This window comes from Apis cerana, linkage group LG6, assembly GCF_029169275.1.
Source record: "Apis cerana isolate GH-2021 linkage group LG6, AcerK_1.0, whole genome shotgun sequence".
Taxonomy (NCBI): domain Eukaryota; kingdom Metazoa; phylum Arthropoda; class Insecta; order Hymenoptera; family Apidae; genus Apis; species Apis cerana.
The window spans coordinates 13709524-13733993 of record NC_083857.1 but is presented as its reverse complement, the minus strand read 5'-3'; the positions used below and the strand labels follow the sequence as shown (position 1 = coordinate 13733993).

Here is a 24470-nt window from a genome sequence, read left to right as displayed (position 1 = left end):
AAAAAATTAAGAGACGAAATTAAGAGAGCAAAGAAGAAGAAGAAGAGGAGGAAGAAGAAGAAGAAAAACAAAGAATCCTGCTAATTGATTCGTTAGTGAGACCTAGTGCCTAATGAGTATTTCACGCATGAAAAGTCACGCGTTGAAAGAGGAGGAGGAGGAGGAACACCTCTCCTGCTCGTGAGAGGTGTTCTTATAACCGACATCCAGAAACGCAGCAAGAAGAAGAAAATAAATGAGAGACGGAAGAAGATTGGAAGGGAGCTCTCTCTAATAGCAAAATTGCAAAAAAAAGGAAATACTTTCCTATAAATTTCTTCTGGCTTCTGTTGATGCGACACGTATACCGCGATATATTATTTTCTTCATTAACGTCTCGACGGCCATAAGGCGTCCGTTAATTCAACGAGAAGAAATCCTCTTTCCTCTCCTTCTTTTCCTTTTTTTCGCTTCTAGAAAACAACTTGACGCGCGCATAAGGAATAAGGAAAGCGGCGATTTCCGTCGTTTTCCCCGCCGCTTCCTCCCCGTCATTGTCCAACAGCGGAATTCAGAGAATCGCGTTAAGGTCGAGTTTCTCTTTTTCTTGCTCTCGATAGTCGCTCGTTTCGATCGAGAGTCGAGACCGTTTTTTTCTCTCTTCTTTTTTACCAATTATCGATCAGAGTGGGTCACGATCGTTCTTCGTTATTCGTATGCTTGAATTTTCGATTGAATTTTCCCGAAAATTGAGAATTACGGAATTGAGTTTCGATAGTTTAAGGACCTTGGGAAATCTCGTTGGACGAGGCGGAGTTCGACTCGTGAACAGAATGTTTATAACCGAGACTCGTCTGTTTCGGTTCAAAAAGTTTAAATTAAGATTCGTTCGTTTTTTCCCCCCTCCTATCGAATAGTCGCGCAATGTTTGTGTTATGAGAAGTCGAACGTGGTTGAAACGCGTTTTCGAAAAATATTTTATAAAATACGCGTATCGTATTCTAAAATTCTGCAGAAAAGAAGAAGAAAGAGTCTCCTCAAATCAGGCACTGAGAAGTTGATTTAACGAACAATTTCCAAACTGATCTAATCTGCTCAGAAAAAGAGGTTAGGAACGAAAAAAAGACGAAGAAACACTTGGTGGAAAGGAGAGGAAAGGAGAAAGAGCAATTAGAAGAAACGAAGGATGGACAAAGGATAAAATGGCGGTTACATCTCGTGTTACAAACTCGTATTCGGGCTTTGCCTTCGCGGCGTCGATGCGTCGATGCGAAAAATAACGCGCGGCGCTCGCCTCGAATTTCGTGAGTGGCGTCGTTCGAGCGACGCGGCGCTGCGTCGTGTGTGCGTGCTTGAAGAAATATACAGCGGGACGCGAAAAGCGTCGCGGCGCGGTGCCGTCCTGCGTTACGTCGAGACCCGCGGTATGCGTAAATATACAAGACCCGACGCCGGTCTATATAGGAATCACCGTTGCCCACCCTCGTTTTAAAAGAAAACCGTGTCTCTACCACACTCTTCGTATATACGATTTTCTCTTTGGAGAGAAACTTGTTCTCTTATCCCTTCGGATATCGAGAGAGGGAGAGATTTCAGCTGTATTATTTTTTTTCTTTTTCCGTATCTTTCGGTTCAATCGTCAAATCGTGCCATAATTTTCACAGCCAGTTAAGATCCCAATGGGACGATTGGCCGTGTCGCAATTGGAACGGTCGGCCGGGAATAATAGAGACAGCGTTGTTGAACGCTGTTCGACGCGTTCATAACGCGTCGTCGGAAGTGGAAGCTTCCGCCCAAACGGTTTTATATTTAGCGTAGTTGGCCGCAAAAATCTTGCGAAATCTCGATCCTCTGTCCGCGTCTTATCGACGATTTCTCGTCTCTCTCGGTTTAGTTTAAAAGAGAAAAAAGGAAAAGTAATTTTTCACCCTTTTTTTCTTAATGCGTCTGCTTTCTTTTGCACTCCTCTTCTTCTTTTTTTTTTTTTTTTGTTGAACTCGGCCAGATTTCTGCGAGACCGAAGGTTTATTACTCGCCGTCGAGGATAAGTCTTTCTCTTTCCAGGTTCCTCCGCTTAATGAAAAGTTAATCTTTGCTCTAGTGGCGGGTAACGAAGGCGGCTCGAGGAACGTTTTGCACCCGGGTGCCACGGAATTAGAGAGTTTTTGGTGCTCGTTTTCTTGTTCCCACAATTGATTAACGATCTTTTAAGGAAACACTTGACGGGATCGTGTTAAAATTCTTTCCCCTCAAAATTCGGTTTTCTGCGAGGTCAGTGTCCTCCCGTAAGCCTCCACTCGTTAGGGCTTCTTGCTCTTCAAAGGAGCAAGGAGGGACTGTCAAACGTTGTGTTCGATTAGAAATTGGAAATTTATATGTTTTCTTTTTTTTTTTTTTTTTAAAGATTAATAAATTCAAAAGAAGATCTGTTCGATTACGAGAATTTATATTCCATTTTAATTATATATATTATTGTTGGAGAAAGGAATGGCTAATTCGTTTGAGCAAAATCATGAGATTATTATGGAATGCAATGGATGATCATGAATCTTGGAAAATTATTATTCATTCAAAGTTTTGATCAAGTGTCAAACGTACGTTAAAAAATTAGACCTTAGAATCTAAAGTAAATTATTGAAATAAATTGAAACGGTGATTACAATTCTTTCTGGTAACAATTTCAAATATTAACCACCACAAATCACAAAAAATTACATATTCTCTTGAAATATTCTCCTTTTCATTTAATAATTTCTCAATATTCATGCAATTTCCATTATCAGATAATCTTGAACTTTAAATATTCTCCTTCCCTCTTAACAATTTCTCAATATTCCTTTAATTTCCATCACTGTCACATTTATCAACACCTTAATTGTCAACTTTAAATATTCTCTTTCTCTCTTAATGTCTCAATATTCATACAATTTCCATCAATATAAAGAATTATTTATTATTTATTAACACTAAATCTTGAACAGTCCCCCTTAATAATTTCTCAATATTCATACAAAATACAATTTCCATTACTATCAGATGATCTTGAACTTCAAATATTCTCTTTCCCTCTTTACTTCTCTTAATTTCTCAATATTCATACAATTTCCATTAAATATCAACTACCATCACAAAGAATCATATTTATTAACACTAAATCTTGAACTTTAAATATTCTCCTTCCCCTTCCTTAACAGTTTCTCAATACTCCTTCAATTTCCATCACTGTTTATCCAATACCTTAATTGTGAACTTTAAATATTTTCTTTTTCTCTTAAGTTTTATTAATTTCTCAATATTCATGCAACTTCAAATATTCTCCTTCCCTTTTAACTTCCCTTAATTTCTCAATATTCATATAAATATTTCCATCAAATATCAACTACCATCACAAAGAATCATATTTATTAACACTAAATCTTGAACTTTAATTTTTCCAATATTTTTTTTAATATTTATTAACTTGAACTAAATCTTGAACTTTAAATATTCTCCTTCCCGCTTAACAATTTTATTTTCAAATATTTTCTTTCCCTTTTAACTTCTCCTAATTTCTCAATATTCGTACAATTTCCATCGAATATCAAGAGTCATATTTATTAACACTAATCTTGAACTTTAATTTATTCTCCTTCCCATTTAACAATTAATTTCAATTTCCATTTATCCAACACTTTAATTGTGAACTTTAAATATTCTCTTTTTCTCTTAACTTTTCTTAATTTCTCAATATTGATACAATTTCCATCAAATATCAATTAAATTAAATTTATTAACACTAATCTTGAATCTTCCCTCTTAATAATTTCTCAATATTCATGCAATTTCTATTACTATCAGATAATCTTGAACTTCAAATATTCTCCTTCCCTCTTAACTTCCCTTAATTTTTCATTATTCATATAAATATTTCTATCAAATATCAACTACCATCACAAATAATCATATTTATTAACACTAAATCTTGAACTTTAAATATTCTCCTTCCCCCTTAACAATTTCATCTTGGATTTCAAATATTCTCCTTCCCTGTTAACTTCTCTTAATTTCTCAATATTCATACAATTTCCATCAAATATCAAGAATCATATTTATTAACACTAATCTTGAACTTTAATTCATTCTTCTTCCCATTTAACAATTTCTCAACACTCCTTCAATTTCCATCACTGTTTATCCAACACCTTAATCCTCACCTTCCACTTCAAATCAAGTTCGAACGACTCGAAACCCGTTCGAGGGAATGGCGTCGAGGAACGGTTTCGATAATCGTTACGTAAAATTGGAGAACCGGCCAATATTCTCTCTACTATAATTCGAGTAGATCGAAACTGGGCCCCCCCAGTCCCACGGTGGCACGGTTCTCAGGACACACACAACTCGGGGACCGTTTAGGCGTTCGGTTCACGTAACCACGGCCGTTTACCCGTTTCGCGGAACCGCTTTCCACCCCGCCGGACCCCGCCGGTCACGCACATCGTCCACTCTGCCCGCGGAAGAGTCACGGAAGAGACGCAGGAAAATCCACGTGAGAAATCCACTTTTTGACTCTTGCCACTTGTCGAGGGCGAGCTCTCCTTTTCTGGAGAGAGAGAAGCAGATCGCTCGAAGGTGAAAGTGGAGGGAACGTTTTTCACTTTATTCAACTCGGAACTGTTCGAATAACACCTATTCCATTTACATTATTTATCATTTCGCATACTGAAGCAAATTACTTATTCCAGTTCCAATTCATAGCTTCTGAACGAAATATTGTCGATCCTTGGAGGAACAAATTGATGCAGAAAAGATGTCTATTCCCCTCCTTCGATTCGCCATCAGAGGCGCGCGCGAGAAAAAGGAGGAAGAAAGAAATAAAGAATCTGGAAATAGAGAGAAAGAAACGAAAACGGATTCGAGATGGATTCGGGGGACAGCAAATTGAACGGCTCGGGGGCAGAAAGGGGTCGGTAATGATGGAAGTGGCGCGGGGAGGGCGGCGGTAACAGTCGAATTAGCGAAATCACGCGTACGTGAGAGCAATCGGTAAACCGTTGATACCATATAATCGGTAATATCTTTCCGCACGCTAGAACGTCTCTTTTTGCGGTTGGCCGTCGAACCTCCGGGCGATCACACGTTTCTTTCCCTCTTTATACGCCGCTTTTTGGGACATCTAATGTCCTTTAAATTGGCCGATGAACTCGAACGTCGCCGTCCTCCTCCCCTATCCCACCGAGGGAGGGGGGATTTTATTAATTTCCACCACCGCTGATGGGATAATGATAATGATAATAGATCACGAGGACGTTGAACCTGCGCGTGTATATGTATGTGTGTGTGCGTGTGTGTGTGTATACACATTGAGAAAGGAGTTGACGAGGAGAAAGGAGTCGGATGATGGATATACAATTTGGATATACAACGGTTGTACGGTTGTTATTTTCACAGTGGAATTTAGCTAGAAGTCAGTTTCTTGCGAGGAGGGGAACGATTTTCGATTTCAAACGAGTGGAAATTGGAAATTTATATACTTTCTTATTTTTTCGTTCTTCGAGATTAATAAATTCTAAAGAATTTATATTCCATTTTAATTATACATCTTTTTATTATTGGCTGATTCGTTTGAGCAAAGCCATGAGATTATTACGGAATGCAATGGATCACGAATCTTGGAAAATTATTTAGAATCTGAAATAAATTATTGAAATAAATTGATTATAATTCTTCCTGCCAACAATTGCTATCAAATATTAACCACCATCACTTCTCCTTCTCGTTTAATAATTTCTCGCAATTTCTGAATTAATTTTTTTCATTATAAATATCATTTTTCAAAAATTTTAAAACCAAAAATCGAAGGTGCCTTATCGAATTGATATCACTTCTCCTTCTCATTTAATAATTTCTCGCAATTTCTAAATTAATTTTTTTCATTATAAATATCATTTTTCAAAAATTTTAAAACCAAAAATCGAAGGTGCTCTTATCGAATTGATATCACTTCTCCTTCTCGTTTAATAATTTCTCGCAATTTCTGAATTAATTTTTTTCATTATAAATATCATTTTTCAAAAATTTTAAAACCAAAAATCGAAGGTGCTCTTATCGAATTGATATCACCATCACTTTTCCTTCTCGTTTAATAATTTCTCGCAATTTCTGAATTAATTTTTTTCACTATAAATATCATTTTTCAAAAATTTTAAAACCAAAAATCGAAGTGCTCTTATCGAATTGATATCACCATCACTTCTCCTTCTCGTTTAATAATTTCTCGCAATTTCTGAATTAATTTTTTTCATTATAAATATCATTTTTCAAAAATTTTAAAACCAAAAATCGAAGGTGCCTTATCGAATTGATATCACTTCTCCTTCTCATTTAATAATTTCTCGCAATTTCTAAATTAATTTTTTTCATTATAAATATCATTTTTCAAAAATTTTAAAACCAAAAATCGAAGGTGCTCTTCTCGAATTGATATCGGCTCCGCGGATTCCGAGCGGCGTTCCTCTTACACTTTTACATTTCATAGTAATTTCGAGACACTTATTTACGTTTTTTCACAAAATTATCGATAATAATATCAAGCTCGAAGGTTGTTTTCACAATTTTATATAAAAACGGGATCCGAGCAGATTCGAGAATTATCCCACGAGAGAGGAGAGGAACGATAAATTCAATTATCCAATTGCATTTGCATGTTAACAATCGTTTCCGCAACCTTCATCCCGCTTTTTCCCCGTTAAACTTTTCCAATTAAATCCTCGTCCGAGCGGTGATAAATCTTTCCACCTTTCCCTGCGCGCATCCCGAATGCGAAGGAGGGCGGTCGGGTCGGCTTACCGATCGAAAGGATTTATACACTCGGGTGTAAACAAAGGAAAGGAAACGGCTGACTAGGAAGGTGGGTAATTTAAACAAAAAATAAATCATCGCCGGTGAGAATCGGGACGATGTGAATCGCGTTTAACCGCGTTTCGCGGTGGCCGCTCCTCTTCTCACGGAAAAATCATCATAATGAAACCGCCTCTCTCCCCGTTTCAGTCCCCTCTCTTTCTCCCCGCGAGAAAATATTCCGCCGAGGGGGGACATTGCGCAACGAATTGTCTCTCCTTCCGTTTTTAACGCGCGAGCTTTTCCGATTATTTTGGATGGATCGATGGATCGGCCGGGGGAGAGATTCTGCGTCGATGCCTTCGATTCTTGGAAATGGAGAGGCGCTCGAGGAGCGTGTTAATTGTGATGAATTGGGGTGGGGAGGAGAGAGAGAGGTGTCTCGAGTTCCGTTTATTTATCGGCTCGGTTCTTGATTATTTTCATCGAGATATCCTTAACGGATTCTTGGAAATCTCCAGAAATCTACGCTTTTTTCCTCTCTCAAATTAACTCGGGCGTCGAAATTTCACGTTTAAAAGAGCGTTCGCTTCCATTTTCTATTTCCCGTCGATCGAATTCTTGCCAATTCTTGGAAACGAGAATTTCGGAATGGGGCACGGTTCGAGAGAAATATATATACAATTCCCGGGAATTCTCCTATTCTAATCTAAAAATGTCGCGCCGCCGTTATTGCACAGCCGTGTTGTATCGAACGGGCGCATAAAACGTGCCTTGAGCGCGAAACACGTTTCGGATACCGTTCGAGCAACAGGCTCGATACACGACGCGAGATCACCGCCGAAACCGTGAAGCCGTGTCAACGTTGTTCGGGAAATAATTCGGGAGGAAAAAAGAAAAAAGAAAGTTTCGATCGACGAGTTGAGGAGAGAAAGAGGAAGGAAAAATCGCACGCGACATTAAATTAAACGCACGCTCGAACACTTTCTCGCGAAAGAGACTTTGAAGATTGATACGCGGGCCGCGTAATTAAGCAAGAATGCAAGGATCGGCGGCCGTTGTTAATTCGTTGGGCGTGCACCGTCGTCCTTCCACTCGCCACCCAATTAGTCCTTTAATTAAGCCTCGGGCAATTACCGATCGCGTTAGTGAAATTGTTCGATCGTTATCGCGAGGAGCTTTCTTTCCATCGCGCGAACTTTTCCTTTTTTTCCAACTCGATTATTATTATTATTATTGTTGTTGTTATTTTGTTCCCAGGAATTTTACAATTTTCATTTTTATTCGCGATCCCCGACTCCTCTGAGAGAACTTTTGTTCAAATTGGAGGATAAATTCTTTTATTTCGTCGTTGTTAAGGTCGATAGTTTTTGGAGATTAAATATCTTTTTTTAATGGATACAATTTGATATTTGTTTTTTTTTTTTATGGAAATATTCGAGCATGCAAAAATATTTCTACGTTGCTTAATGAAAGGAAAAATATACTCGACAAATATTTATTCCCCTACTTCGAATCTATCTACGTATCGATTAAATATATATCTTCTGCTCATATTTGCCAATATCAATCGCTTCCAATTTTTCATTCTCAATTTCCACGAAAATTTCCAATCTTTGTCTTTTTGCACAAACTAAAAGTAATAAAATAAATATCTCTCTAGAAAATAATTATATCTGTTGTATTCTCTCTCTCTCTATATATATATATATCACTTCCAATTTTTCCAATTCTTAAATTCCCGTGAAAATTTCCAACCAAAACTTTTGACGTGCATGCGCCGTGGTGAAATCGATAAAAATAAATCTAATCTCCCAAAAAAAAAAAGTAACATTCTCTATAACAACGCTTTCAAAATTTGTTCTTTTCTTTATTTTTACACGAACTAGAAACATAAGACAAAAACGACAAGATGAAACTACTTACATCAGCCAAAACCATCGCTTCCAATTCTCATTCTCACAAAATTTCCACGAAAATTCTCAAGCTTCTCTCTCTCTTTTTTTCTCATAAAAAGAAGAGAATCCTTTCCCCGGATCAGGACGCGTGCACGCGTTGCGGCTGAACCGACGCGACTCCCCGATCCTCGACGGAGCCTCACTGTCAACGCACGGCTCGACTCGACTCGACTCGATGGCGTTCCCGATCGCTGCTGCCATCTGTCGGCGCGATCGCGAACGATCCGCGTTTCCCTCCGAAAGTAGCAGCGACGAACCAGCGATCGACGGCAATGCCATCCGTGACTGGACACCGCATATGATTTCACGGCCGGTGCACCGCGCCGTCTTATTCGTGTGTAGAAATCGTGAAGATCTCGCGTGGATATCCGCCTTTAAATTGGATTGCAGCTACCTGCAGTCTCTTTCTCTCTCTCTCTCTCTCGCTCTCGCTCCCTCCCCACCGCTCGAAAAGCCTCGTACGTATCCTCTCTGTCTCCGTTTCGGCCTGTTACCGCGGCGTTTCTCCTTCCGTCTGGTGTGCGCGTACGTGCGCGCTTTTTTCCACGTTTTTTTCTCTCCCGTTTTTTTGTGCACGGTGCATGGGATGAGTGGACACGTTGATTTGTTACGTAAGGCAATTTTGGTGATTTCGAGACACTGTTGAGAAAGGGGAGATCGTGTTTTTGTTTTCTCTCTCCGTTGCGTCGAAAGTGAATTTGAATGGTCGCGTCTCGATCGTGTTTCGATAATTACGGTTGACGTTTCAACGATGTTTTCGGTGTTTTTTAAATCGGTCGGGAGATTTCAATCGTGATTGGCACGTTTCTTTCGAAATTTGTATACGTACTCTCGTCGACGATCGAACGGGGCGATGCGAATGATAAAAATAAGTTACGTTTTATCTTTCGGTCTGTCGGAACGTGAAAACGGAGATTAAAGACGTAACGCCAGTTACAAACGTTTCTATTTAAATTCACCGATATTAGTCACTGCGTGTAATACAGTAAATAGTGTATTTACGTTATATCCGTGGAATAATTTCGAGAGTTGATATTTGTTTTCTTATATATTATGAACGTTATGCAAAAATTTAACAAAGATATTTCCTTACAACCGCACGTTCCTGCTAAAAGCCTTTTAAATAGGGTTAAATATCAAAAAACTAAGCCTACTTAACACCTTCTCTGAACCGTACGTTCGAATTCCAAGCAAAGTTTCCCTTTCAAAATTACGCAGCCAATTATTTTTCTCTCGCAAATTCTCACAAAAACCCTTCTTCGAGGAAACCCAAGAAACCTTTTTTCAGAAAAGAATCGCCTCGATACGAAACCGATTCATCCCCTCGATTCCAGGGGATAATCTCGTCCCCTTTGCGAGGAGGACACGCCGGTTTCAATCAGTTACAGCCGCGGGAGAGCACCGGTGATTACGCGGCCGTGGGACGGCATTAAACACTGGCATTACGCATTAGTACATTAAGAAAAAAGGCTGGTGGAACGTTATCGGGGCGCGGGATCGGCCACCGAATCGGCCGGCTCGCGGTCCACGATCGTTAATACTTGTTGCCCCCTTTTGTTCAACCGCGACCAGGAATCGAGAACCGGCCATTAACGATCGATATCGAGCACAATTTCATCCTCCTCTTTCATTCCTCCGTTTCTTCCCCACTTGCTCTCCTTACCAGCCATCGGTGGAAGGCGAACAATGTGACTTTGATCTACCCCGTTTAACGCCGCCTTCGTCACGGGAGGAATAATCCCGAGCCTCCGGCTGGAACGAGCAAGCGACTTAAATAATGGGATATCTCGTAACATCCAGTAACAGCGACTTTGTGACCGATCACAATCCCCGAGCGTCCTATTCTTTCCCGCTTTTTCGCCGACTTTCAACGATTCGATTTTCCAGATCTGGAAGAGATTCGTCGGACGACAAAGGCAAAGAGGAGGTTCGATGCAAGGTATTCGCGGCTAAATTAAGATCGTCGAGTGTTTGGACGATGGTCGCGCGATCGAGTTCTCGGCTTTCCTGGAGTGGGATCTTCTTTGCTTCGAGCTTGTTTGGACTGTGGCCCCTTTGGATCTTTGCGCGTTCGAACAAGTGTTTGCGCAAATTTTGAATCCGGGAAATTTTTTTAACGGCGTTCTCTTTCATCCTCCGACAAGGAACAATTCTTTTTTCTCTCTCTATCGAGATTAACCCTGCAATGAAACTTTTCGTATAGACGATTCTCCTTTTTTCTCTTTGTCCACTTTTTTCTCCTATTAGATGATTGATCGAGATTAAAAAGGAAGCAGCGTTTTACGATATTTGGACACACAAGCCGTGGGATATAGCAATTTAGATCGATCGAGCCCGAGTCCTTGAAATTTCTTTTTTTCTTTTTTTTACCGCGCAAGGAAATATTCGGTCCCTGTAATTTTTTAGGTTACTCATAACACTGTGAAAAGGCTCGCCTAATATCGCTTCTAAAATAAAACTTGCCACTTTTTTGTCGCTTCCATAATACGGGCACTGTATAATCACTCGCATACTAAACTTGTCACGTAATATATCAGAGGCCTCCAACGCTATAATTATCCAATGGCTTAACACCGGACTTTTCGTTCACTTACACGACAGTTTCCATCTAACACCTTCAATCACCAATTATTTACACGAACAAGCCTTTAATATCGAATTACCCGCTTCAGACTCACAATGTGCCGCGAAATCCTGTGTCTTTTTTTTCTTCCCTCCTTTCTTTCCTTTTTTCGCAGAAATTAACGCGAGAAAGAGATTAAGATTAAGGCTCGATTACGTTAGGTTAGGTTGAAAAAAATATCGCTAAATACAACGATATTTATAATGATAGTAACAATAACGATATATTATACAAAATCGAATCCACCGATCCTCGAATATTATTTATTTACAAGAATGAATGAATATTTAATGAAATTGCAATAAGATATATATCGGTTATAAGAAACACGGCAACAACTTACCGTTCAAACAATCGAACAGCTAAAAATAGGGAGAGGAATTGCACGTTCGAAGTTCTTTTCTCGAGACACTCCATTTTGTTTCACGAATTGCGCAGTCGGTGCCGTCGGTTCGTCAGGTGACGATCGTATCGACGCGGAAAATTCGGCGGTGAAAAATAAAAAAGAAAAAAAAAAAGGAAAAAAAGACGTGTTAATATAGCAGGGATATATATTTCTTGGTCGAATTGAAACGTAACGCGTCACGGTTCAAAGCTGGAACGAGCGTGCGTTGAAACGCAAACGCTTGTCAGTGGTATCGCGCTTTTGACGTTAATTATATTCGGCCCCGCGATGAAGTTGTACAATCCACGCTCGCCGTTAACGCGCTCCAAATACTAGCGTAGTATCCTTTCGTTTATCGTTTCAAAACTCTGCTTTCCGTTCGCGATTTTTTCCCTTTTTTCAGCTTTCGTTATTTTTATCGATCCAAGCTTTCCCCTCTCGAGTAAAATCGGCAAAATTTCTTGCAAAATTTACACCGTATCAAAAATATCCACGTTAGATTCGATAAACGTTATAGATGTTTAAATCTCCTAAGTTATATCTAAATTAAACACACCGCACGTAGTGTATTTTTATCTCATATTGGATTCCAACTGCAATGATCGCAGCGAGCAAATATTCACCGATTCCACCACCGAATCGAAACGAGCGATGATCGAGAATTCGAAAGTCTTTGACCCGTCTTCCTCTCCCTTTCTTCCTTTGTGGTAGGAACAGCAGCCAGGGTCCAAGTTTTAATTCCCCTCGACGCCAGATCACGCCGCCTCGTTTCGTGTTTCCGCTCGTGCGGATCGATCCTCTCCCCTCCTCCTACCTCTTCCTCCGTCCCCGTGCGCGCATCCTTCTCTAGGAGTCCGCAGGATGTGCTCTGTAATTTACGGTTTTGGATCATGCCTTCTATCGAGGTGGAGTAATGACAGGTCGATCGGCTCCGGGCTACCATCCTTTCCGCTCTCTCCACTTATCGTTGCCACTTTCGATCCCACGTGTCTTTCTTCGTTTTTTCCTTTCTTCCTCTTCTTTCTTTTTTTTTTCCTTTTCCTATTGCTTTCAACGCCAGTTTCGAGAGAATTTTAAATTATTCGGATGACAGGAGGATCGAAATTTTAATTTTATTTTTAGGCGAGGAATTTTTAAATTTAATTCGAAGAGCGCGAATAATTGTAAATTAGCGAGACGTCGTAATGGAAGATTGCGTATAAGTTCGCTTCTTCCTGCGTGAAGAATCGGTTATTGGGATTTTTGATCGCAAAGTGCGAAGTAAAAGTCGGCCGGGAAAGTTGGAAGATGGCGAATTTCCGTCCCGAGCGACGTAAATCGAATCGAAGGCTCGTAAAGGAGGAGGGGGGAGCCGCGGTTAAAGTCACAATGCAAGGTTAGTCATTCGCGATTATCATCGTGAGGTCGTTCGAGAACGCGTTCGACGGTGGAAAAGAAGGAGAAGAGGAAAGAAAAAGCGACGCCTACGCGAATGGTGGAGACAGGTTCGAAAGCATTGTCTTCGATGGAATCGATCGATCGACCTTTTCACGATAAATAAAATCCGAGCATTCCCTCCAACATTCGTTGCCAATGTTAATTGGCCAATTTTCCGGATATATTTCTTCCCTTTCGAATCGCTCAATAGCCGAATCGTGTAAACTTTGCACTGTCTTTTGATTAAAAAAGACACACAAGATCGCGTCTGTGTCACAAATATAAAAACTCTCATTGAACGCACGAGAAAGAAGAAAAAAATTCTAATCTAATCGGCTCTATAATTGCATCACAATCTAATCGAACGAAATACGCAAATCAACAGTTGAATTCAAAACGAAAAGTTAAAGTTCGATTGCCAAGTTGAACTGCTCCATCGTTGCGAATCGAATCGAAAAAAAAATAAATAAATAAATAAATAAAAATTCGACGACCGCAATTCAACATTCCGTTAAAATCTCTCGATCATCTAGAAAGCCGTGAGGCGGCACGTATCGATCTAAGAGTGAAATAATCGGCCAGATGGCGATCGCCGCCGCCGCTCGGCCGAGCTCTCGATAATATCTCGGGATCGGGAATCGGCCGGTTTATTAGCGGATGGAGCGGATCCAGACGTCGTTGACAGACGTAATTGTATAAGCTGGTTTCATTTCGCTCTTTGCGCAGCGTTTTTCTTCTTGTTGGGGCGGCGGTTATTCATTGGCGCGATTCTTTTTTCCGTCCGTGAAAGGGCGACCGTGACGAATTTATCCGCGAGAGGGGCGTATTTCGATTCGAGTGGGAAAACCGAGAGTGGAGGCGCGCAGGTGGAGAATTCCTTCGATTCGAAGTTTTTAAACGACTCGACTTGAAAATGAAAGAGGGACGATTGACAAAAATTGTTATTGACGATTTGTTATGGAATTATTTTGGAGTAGGAAGTGAATATCTTTGAAAAATTTCTCTTTGTCGATGAAAAAGGACACTGAAAGAATATGAAGTGAATTATTTAAATATTCGCAAAAGGACGTAAGATGACTGACAACGAGATGAACTCCTTCGATTCGAAGTTTTTAAACAACTCGACTTGAAAATGAAAGAGGGACGATTGACAAAAATTGTTATTGACGATTTGTTATGGAATTATTTTGGAGCAGTAGGAAGTGAATATCTTTGAAAAATTTCTCTTTGTCGATGAAAAAGGACACTGAAAGAATATGAAGTGAATTATTTAAATATTCGCAAAAGTGGAGGACGTAAGATGGCGATAACTGACAACGAGATGAACTCCTTCGATTCGAAATTTTTAAACAACTCGACTTGAAAATGAAAGAGGGACGATTGACAAAAATTGTTATTGACGATTTATTATGGAATTATTTTGGAGGAGTGCGAGGTGAATATCTTTGAAAAATTTCTCTTTGTCGATGAAAAAGGACACTGAAAGAATATGAAGTGAATTATTTAAATATTCGCAAAAGTGGAGGACGTAAGATGGCGATAACTGATAATGAGATGAACTCCTTCGATTCGAAATTTTTAAACAACTCGACTTGAAAATGAAAGAGGGACGATTGACAAAAATTGTTATTGACGATTTGTTATGAAATTATTTTGGAGGAGTGCGAGGTGAATATCTTTGAAAAATTTCTCTTTGTCGATGAAAAAGGACACTGAAAGAATATGAAGTGAATTATTTAAATATTCGCAAAAGTGGAGGACGTAAGATGGCGATAACTGATAATGAGATGAACTCCTTCGATTCGGAATTTTTAAAAAACTCGACTTGACGTGAAAATGAAAGGACAACGATTGACAAAAATTGGATGGAATTATTTTGGAAGAACTGATGATTTCTTCGATCAAAAAATTTCTCTCTGTCCTCTTTGTTCTCTTGATGAAAAAGGACAATTGTCAAACTGTCATAGACGATGGATTTGCTATGGAATTATTTCGAAGGAGTATGAAGTGAATTATTTAAATATTCGCAAAAGTGGATGGCGTAAGATGGCGATAATTGAGATGAATTCGATTCGAAATTTTTAAAAAATTGACGTGAAAATGAAAGGACAACGATTGACAAAAATTGGATGGAATTATTTTGGAGGAGTATAAAGTGAATTATTTAAATATTCGCCAAGATGGCGAGAACTGATTTTTAAGATGAGTGAATATTTTCGAAAAATTTCTGTTTGTCGATCAAGAAGAATAACAATTGACAAGCTGTCGTAGAGGATGGATTTGCTATGGAATTATTTTGAACGAATATGAAATGAATTATTTAAGTATTCGCCAAGATGGCGAAAATTGATGATTTCTTCGATCCAAAAATTTCTCTTTGTCGATGAAAAAGAACAATTGTCAAGCTGTCCTGGATGATGGATTTGCTATGGAATTATTTTAATGTGAAGTGAATTATTTAAATATTCGCAAAAGTGGAGGACGATAACGAGATGAATTCCTTCGATTCGAAATTTTAAAAAAATTCGATTTGAAAATGAAAGAACAACGATTGACAAAAATTGAACGATGGATTTGTTATGGAATTATTTTGGAGGAATGTGAAGTGAATTATCTAAATATTCGCAAAAGTGGAGTAAGGTAACGAGATGAATTCTTTAAATATTCGAAAAACGACGAAGCGTCTTCAATTCTCTCGTTCGAAAATTTAAAAGCATCAATAAAAAAATATCAATTCATTCAAACAAATATTCCCACCAAACCTCACGTATTTATACAAAAACCATTATTAATATAAAGAAATCAACAAAATTCATGATCCAAGAAACGTACTTTCCCTTAAAAAACAAATCTCCCTCCTCCTCCAAGAATTTCTTTCAGCCATTTTTCCGGAATGGAAGGACTCGATCCGAGAATACCTCCCTCTAAAATAACGCTCTTCTCCCTTCGATAAATCCCCTCCCTCACGTTTCTCTCACGTTTTCGAGGGCATCGGCCGAAACGTCCTCGGTCGCGATTCGAGGCGCAGAAAATTCGGTCGTAAATCGAAGGCGGTCTCCTCGAAACGTCCGCGCAGTTAAAACGCTGCTGCTCCCAAGCGAGGCCCCTCTTCTACCGGATTCCACCGCGGTTGTATCGCCGCTTGTCGTGCGAAATTGCCTTCCGCCCCGCGAAACTCGTGCTCGATACGGCCGCGGATATGATTTACCGTTTCCACGTCCGCAAGAAGATGGCAACGAGATACAACGCGTTCGTTTCACCGCTCGGTAAAATCCCCTTTTGTTTCCAGCTCGCCTTCTTCTTCTTTGCATTCTCTAATAATTTTGTTTGGAAGTTTGGATTATGTAGGGTTTGAGAATTTTTTCTTGTTTTTTTGTCTATTTTACAAGTTGTTGCAACAACGAGGTGGTGTTTTCAGAGAGATTTTATGGAAAATTTTCTTCGTTATGATGTTTTTTCGTCTAATTTTGAAACATGGATGGAGGAGAAACTCGATCGTGGCAGATTCGTGGAGTTTATTTTTGAATTTCTTTTTTTTTATTCTTCTTTTATTATCGCCCATTTAACGGTTCGACGATAAATCTACTTGTTTCGAATCCCCATTTGACGGTAAGTAAGCGTGAAGAATCGGGGAAATTTTCGAAGAAATTTCTTCTAAAATGTTCCGTCGCGTTCCGATTGCAAATCTCGAAGCGTAAGTAATCGAGCGAATGTAAATAAAAAGGAAAATATGAATAAATTTGTGTACACGCCAATTTGCAAGAAGGATATACAATAGAATATATAATCGATCGAGTAACGTAATTATCACGATCGCGACACACGAGATACCTCTTGAAGGTAATATTTTAGAAAGTGAAATTAATTTCATCGAACTCTTGTCGCCCGTTTCAACCAATCCTTACGTGTTTATCGCTCGTTTGATGGACACCATTTGACAAGTAGTAATTATACAATTATCACGAGTGATTTGCCATTTTCGCGATGGAAAGAGCGTAGGAGGAAGAAACTAGAAAATCGGGGTGATTGATTGATGATTCACTCTATATTTTCGAATCCTCGAGTAGAATTATTATTATCCGTGCATATTATATATATATATCAAAGACAACTCGAGACGAGTCCTCTGCAGAAATTCGCGAATATTATTTCTATTGAAAATAAAATATCGGATAACATCGCTCGAGCCTATTTATAAAGTATCATTGTGCAAGATCATACGTGCAAACGATTGCCATCCGAAAAATCGTATTCAGTTTGTATATACGTATCCATCACGCTCAACTTACATATATATATATATATGAAAGCGGTCTTATTTTCATAATTCGCGAAATAATATTACATTTATCCCGAACGAACACTTGACTAAAAATTCACCACAGTTACGGTTGACACAACCGAGAACCCCTTCCAATTCTTCAAAAACAACGGCGATAAAGAAACACGGTTTCTAGCATGCCAAGAACCCCGTCGTTTCAATTACAAAAGATGACACGATTCCGTGCGCGGCGCATTGTTCCTCCTCTACTCAACTCGTGACAGTGGCGCCCTCCCCCCTCCCCGTGGCTAGAGAAATAAAAAGCTCGTGGAAGGATAAATTGCCGAACCCCGAATCCCGACCAACCGCATTCTTCCCTCCTCTGCCCGCGACAATGTCGCCTGCGGACAATTCGTCACGATTATTGGCCGACAAATTGCCACGGACTCGTCGTTGCGCCCTCTCTCCTTTGTCCAGACTCGTTGGACGAGTTTCGGTTGACGCGACGTTCGTGCGCGGTGGCAAACCACGACTCCTCGTCCTTTCCTTACGAATCTCTCTCCCAGCATTTTTAAACACTTTCCACTCTAAATTTTATCGACTCACTTGTTGCTGCGATTCTACGACGAAACGAATTAGAAGAACTCTATCGCCCGCTGCCAAGCTTCTTCTCGAGATAAACTTATTCGACGATGCTTAATCGAAAATCCTTAGCGAGATTGTTGGTCGATGGCCGTCGTCGACGTAAGAAGCGAGGAGGGAAGGCGGAATTGGCGCGCCCCTTCCTCGGGTTTCGGCATATCGCGATAATTGGCCGTGGACGTGTCGCGTGCAACGTTGCCGCCATTAACCGACCTGCCTTGGGATTCGTTGACAATTTTAATTGGAAAACTCGATCGTGAGTTTTCCGGAAAGTTTCCATTTTTCATTGGCCTCTAAAAAAGATTGGTAAAAAATTGTTGCGCTCATGAATGAGATTTTCCAACGTAGGACAGATCTCGCATGGACCTGGTGGAAGCAAACAGGTTTCCACTCTCCTTGACATTTGCCTAGGAATATCGCGACTGAATCGAGGATTCGGGAAGAATCATCTCGCGTTATCGAAAGGACGAGTCCGATTATGGATCCGTCAATTGGCTGGAAAGAGAGAATTAAAGAATTAAAAATTTGTTCAACAAAATGGACTAACTCGATGCGTTTATAATTAAAACGATAAGTCGTGACGAGTTGATATTCAAGAAGAAAAGTTAAGATTTTAATTGAATCTTACTCGATTTTAAATGTAGTAATGTGTTGACGAAAGTAGCGACGATTGATTCGAGTCAGATGAAAAAATAGGGTTACCTAGTTTTTTCTCTCAACAATTTTGCGTATAATTTACATAATCGATTACAACGTGCACCATTTTGCTCTATCGTTCTACCATCTATCGGATAACTCGAGCATTACTCTTCGTATTAAAAATTTCGAATTAAAAATAATTCAATTTTAAACTCGAGCGATACGGTTTGTTCTTGAAACAACACTCATTTTATCTACTTCGTTGTACGTATATATATATATATAGATATATTTTTCCACGATAAAAAGAATTTTTCTTCCGTCACGTTTCGATTACGTCAAAATTATCCTCGATACATATATATCTATATATATAGTTTTATCTATCGCGCTATTTAATTTGACTCATTCGGGAGGGAATGAAGCGTGACGAAACACGAAACTTGGAATCAATTATCTCACGTTCATCACACTTTAAAAACCGTGCCATTTTAATCGGAAAACCGAAATTTCGGACGCGTGCTATTCTCGATCGAGTTGGCGAAGATGCATCGGTATCGGTGAAAGTATCAAGTGTAACTTCGGTCTCGCGTGTTAAACCTGTATAAATATCCTATGGTACTTTCTCGTTCAACCGCTAACCATCGGAACGAGGCGTCCCACGAATTTCTTTCTCCATCCGTGTCGCGACGCCTTTCCAAACACGGCTCGGCTCGGATTCTTCTTTCAACGCGTTCCAGTAGAGGAAAAAAAACGCAAGCTTTGTGACGTAACTCGGACGAACCTCTCGAAAATAATTGCACAAGATACGTATAATAGTTTCTAGAAAGTATTAAGTAGAATCGTTACATTTAACGATCTACGATGCTTCTTTTTTCTCTCTTCAATACGAAAGAGGATATCTTCGACCAATTATCGAAAACTTTATCGAAATTGCTCGAAAATAGATCGTCTGTTTTTTTTTTTCCGAGCACTTGATAAATTTCGTACATCCAAAGTAGGTTTAATAATAAGAATATTCCTCGAGTGATAACTTTTTTTCCCTCATTTTCTGGTTAATAGATTTGATGTCCAAAGTAACTCGATACCGTGTTTCAATTTCACCAATAACTTTTGATTAAAATAGACAATTTTTCCACTATTTCTGGATTATATGAAAAATATCTTTGAGGTGCAATAATTGGCAAATTTTTCCGAAGAATTTTCCCGTCGTGGATGGGTTTGGCATCGAGATGGAACGTTTGAAGGGATCGTAATCAGCGTGATTCGAGGCCGCAGAAAAAGCGCTCCAGAACCTCCCTCTTTCGTATTCTCGACACGTTCCGCCAGTTTCGGCCCGCACCGACCTACGACACTCGAGAAAACAACGCGCGATTACGTGTCGCCTCGATCCAGTCGAGAGAAAAAAAGTGTCAAACGAGGAAAATTTCGTTAACCACTCGTTGTTACGTTCTTACTTGAATTAAATACCAGAAGAATTTATTCACACATCCGTGAAAAACGATGACGAGAAACAGCAGAAAAGAGGGACCTCTTCTCGCTCTCGTGACAAATCCCCCGAAACCCCGAAACGCTACGCTTGTGAAAAAGACTCTTTTTCTTCCTCTCCCCCTCGCCTCTCCCTTCTCGATCGAATCGAGAGAAGGATCTTCGCGGAGGCACGAGCACAAAACAGGCGCGCGCGCGCGTGCACGCACGCAGAGAACCGGTTCTCCATACGTTTTAATTTCACGCTGACATCGGCGCAATTCAGTTTACACGGATACTGGCCATTTTCTAGCGCTAGCGGCCGCCACGCCGATCGAAACGAGAAGAGAGGGAGAGAGAGAGAGAGATTAATATACGCGGCCGTGGCGCGCGTATTTTCGAAGCGCGCGTTTCCCAGAAACGCGGCGGCAGCAGCCTCTAACCTCTGATGCCACGATCGATCGACCGATCGATCGAACGACCGACGGCTTGGCTCGGGATCGATCTTGTTCGCGAGATCGATTTCGCGTAACTCTGAATAACCTTTCGGTCGTTGCGATTCGAATTTTTTCTCCTCTTTGCTCTCGGCGAGGAGGAGATTCTTTTCTTTTTTTTTTCGGTCGTATCCCTTGCCTTCGAGAGATGTCTTTTTTCGAGCGAATGGAAAAACGGTTTTCTTCGATCCATCCTGAAATATTATCTTCTTCGATGCAAGAATCGCGGTGGATTTATTATAGTATAGATTAACGATAAACACGAGTTTAAAATTTTGAGAATAGGGGGGGGAATTAATAACGCGAGATGTTTCTCTTAGTGTCCATCATCGACACTTTCCACTGACAGTTGTCTATGTGGTAAGAAAAATTATAAAATTAAGGAAAAGTGCTGACGATTGACAGTTCCATTGTGAATTAACGATTAAATTCTTGGGGAGTGAAAAAAGAAGTTTGACGTCAATCAAGGAAGAAAGTTATTTCTTGGATCATTCTACGTCGCAAACACTTTTTCTCCACCATTCGTAATTCCACTATGTGCGAGGAAAAAAAATTTGAGAATCGAAGGAGATTGTCATAATCACTTTTTAAGGAATAAAAGAAAAAAGAAAAAAATCTTTGGATCCGAGAAATTTCTTAGTCAGATTGGCGATCACTGCGAGACTGTTCGTCACTGACAATTTCACTAAACGAAAACGAAAACGAAAATTTCAATTTTTTTGAAAAAAAAAAAAAAAGAAGAAAAATAACGAGGAAATTGAAAATTTGAAATGAAAATTTCCTCCGAATCGAAGGACTTTTACAAAGTTCGTGGATGATCATAAATCGCGACACTTCGAGTCCATCACTGTCAGTTCAATTGCGCACCCATCGAACTTTCGATCCTTTCGATTAATCGTATTAATTAATACGAAACTTCCTTATTTTTGTTTTCCTTCCTGCGTATACACTTAAAAAAAAAAAAAAAAAAACACGAACAAACAGTTTTACAGTCTTTGAAAAATCGAAAGAATAAAATCGGTCTTTTACTCGACAAAAAAAAATCACCCAAATTCGCCGAATCCATCGATCTTTGCACATTTCGGATGCTATCTTCTTCTTCGTCGATCACTCGACGAAATTCCCATGTGGTCGCGCAACGGGCACACCATGCACTTCTTCACGGCTCACTTTCAAACACAGCTCCTTCGATATTTTTTCCTCACTCCGTCTTCTCTTTCTGTTTTTCCATTAGATTCACAGAGACGTTCCGTCTCTCGCGATCGATTCGAAGACACTGTATCGACGAAGAAAGATGGACACTCCGCGACAATTTGACACCTCGTTTCATCACTGATCGTTGAATCGATGAACACTGCATCGCTTTCGAATCGTTGCGTTTCGATAACGGTGATCGAAAGGGGAATCGATGAAATGGTCAATAAACTTGGATCGAAACTCAAACGTAAACTGAACGTAAAAGATGTTGGAATACCTGTCACTTTTTTTTACTCCATTATTCGGTTTTATTATTATATTTGGAATCAATGCCTAATCGATCGGTCAGTCCCGTTGTCAGTCCATTGTTCGTCATCGAGCTCCTTATTCCACTGCTCTAGTTCTATCAACGTCACGTTGTCATATTTCTTCTCTTGCATCCATCAAAATATTTGATTCAGCGAGCTTTCTGATTCACCGCTGTCACTGTGCATCGCCCTACTGCCTTCCATTCGATCGGTAAAATCGTTGAACTTGGACCACTCTCTACTCTACTCTATCCGTACACATCACTTTGTCACGCGGTCATGTCCGTCGATCGTCAAAGTCGCGCACATTACGTCCCGTATAATACCGTCACTTCGTACCATCGTATGTATCCAGTCGAGTCCAGTCGAGTTCAGTCGAATCCGCGTCTGTTCCTATTCTCCCGCGACCAAAGACAATCTCTCTTTCCCTCTTTCTCCTAACCCAGTGACGACGTTTCGGATTCTTGAAAGTGGATCGACTCACCTGCAGTATGTATCCCCGCGTGTAATCCTCGTACGTCCAGCCGAATGCGGCTAGTAAACGTGTCACTTGCGCGTGCTGCAACTGGTTGAACAACTGATCGAGCAAAATCTTAAGGCGGATCGGTAGTGCGCGCGAGCCGTACAGTACGAGGGATGCGACGTCAAACGCGGCCGTCGGCTCGACACTCTCTGAAGCCGGTGGCCTCTCCTCCTTCTCCGCGACATCGCCTCCACCACCAACACTGCCACCACCACCACCGCCACCACCACCTCCACCGTTCCTCTCCCCACCACAGCTCCCCCCACCGAGTGCCGCGCCCCCACCACCGCCACTTGCATCACCACCTCCACCTCCGCCTCCTTCCCTGGACGCCGCGGCGGCAGCAGCGGTCGTCGTCGTCGTCGTCGTCGTCACCGTGGTCGTCGGCGTCGCCTGCTTTACCCTCCCTCCGCCGCTTTTGTCCTCCCTACCAGTGGCACGGGGGCTGGAGACGACATCCCCACTAGACGACAGTCGCGCCAGCGCTGCAACACACAGTGGAAAAGAGACGGGTTAGAAAGAGAGTCGTCCACGTTCGTTCGTCGTTCGTTCGTTCGTTCGTTCGTTCGTTCGTTCGTTCGTCGTTCGTTCGTTCGTTCGTCGTTCGTTCGTTCTCGCTGCGCGCCGGATTAGCGCGTGTGTTGGTGACCGTGGACAAACGCCCCCCACTACCGCTCTCGGTGGCACCTCCCACCCCCGCGCCACCTATTCCCCCCACCCACCCTCGTTCACGGTTGCTGTCCTTTCGTTTTGTTCCTGTGTTTCGCGGCCTCTAGCCCGCTCCGCCGACCGTTCCGTATGTCTCTCTCGCTTCTGTCTCTCCGGGTATCGTTCTCGAGCAACCTAGGGTCGCCGAGGGTACTTACTTACCCCCACCCCATCACCACCGGACTTGCCCCCACCATTGTGTCGTGTGTTACCAACACACCACCACGTTACGAGCCACCGTTACCGACACGCACACGCACAACTGCCGCCGCGACGATAGTTCCACTAACACCGATACGCTTCTGCTTGCTACCAATACTGCGAGCTGGAATGTACGACCGGTCGCGATGCATCCCCACCATCACCATTTTCTCATGAGACTCGGCATCCATCAACCTGCTGCTGCCGCCACAGTGTCTCGCTTCGTACCAGCCGATCGCTGCTGGCGCGATCCGTGTCTTGCTACCACGATGCCAATTTCGGAGGATCGCGGGGAGTGCCTTCGCTTTTCTTTCCATTACATATCGATCTTCCTTTTGACAATTATTTTTTTTTATACTTTAACAAATGTAACTGAAACGATCAAATATACGTTATTTACATGTACTCGTAAAAATAATAGCAGAATTCTAGCAGTGACCAATATTTAACGTATCTATCGACCTTCCTTAAATATAAAAATTATTTTGCAATATTGTTTCTGCCCGAGACTTCTCAATCTTTCGATCGAGCAAAAATTTTAATACATATCGAATAAAGAGTTGATATTCCTTTTCATTTAAGATTTCATCATTCGTTGAATACGAATCGAAAGGATTCCAATTTCGAAATTCGTCCGAACTTTTCTACGTATCGTGCAAGCGTTGAACAATCCATCGGTCGGAACGGTGGAACGATCGCGAGGTAGTTTCACGAGGGAAAACGCCTGCGGACACGATGGGCCAAGCGGTGCGCGTTGCTTTCTCAGAGACACCGACACCGACGTATATAGTCGTCGGGACGGTGACTCGTAAGGTCTCGAGGCGCTTTCCCTCCAGAACCGTCACGCTTTTCG

The 24470-nt window shown here is 41.0% G+C and overlaps 1 protein-coding gene across 3 annotated transcripts in view; it reads right to left on the bottom strand.

Moving 5' to 3' along the window:
* LOC107994100 (uncharacterized) overlaps positions 1 to 24470 on the bottom strand; it is a 230508-nt gene that overhangs the window by 8150 nt on the left and 197888 nt on the right. For all 3 annotated transcript variants that reach the window (XM_062076528.1, XM_062076526.1, XM_062076527.1), the window contains one exon: positions 22670 to 23193. In XM_062076528.1, coding sequence (XP_061932512.1) covers positions 22670 to 23193 — 524 coding nt within the window. The remainder of the gene's footprint in view (positions 1 to 22669; positions 23194 to 24470) is intronic.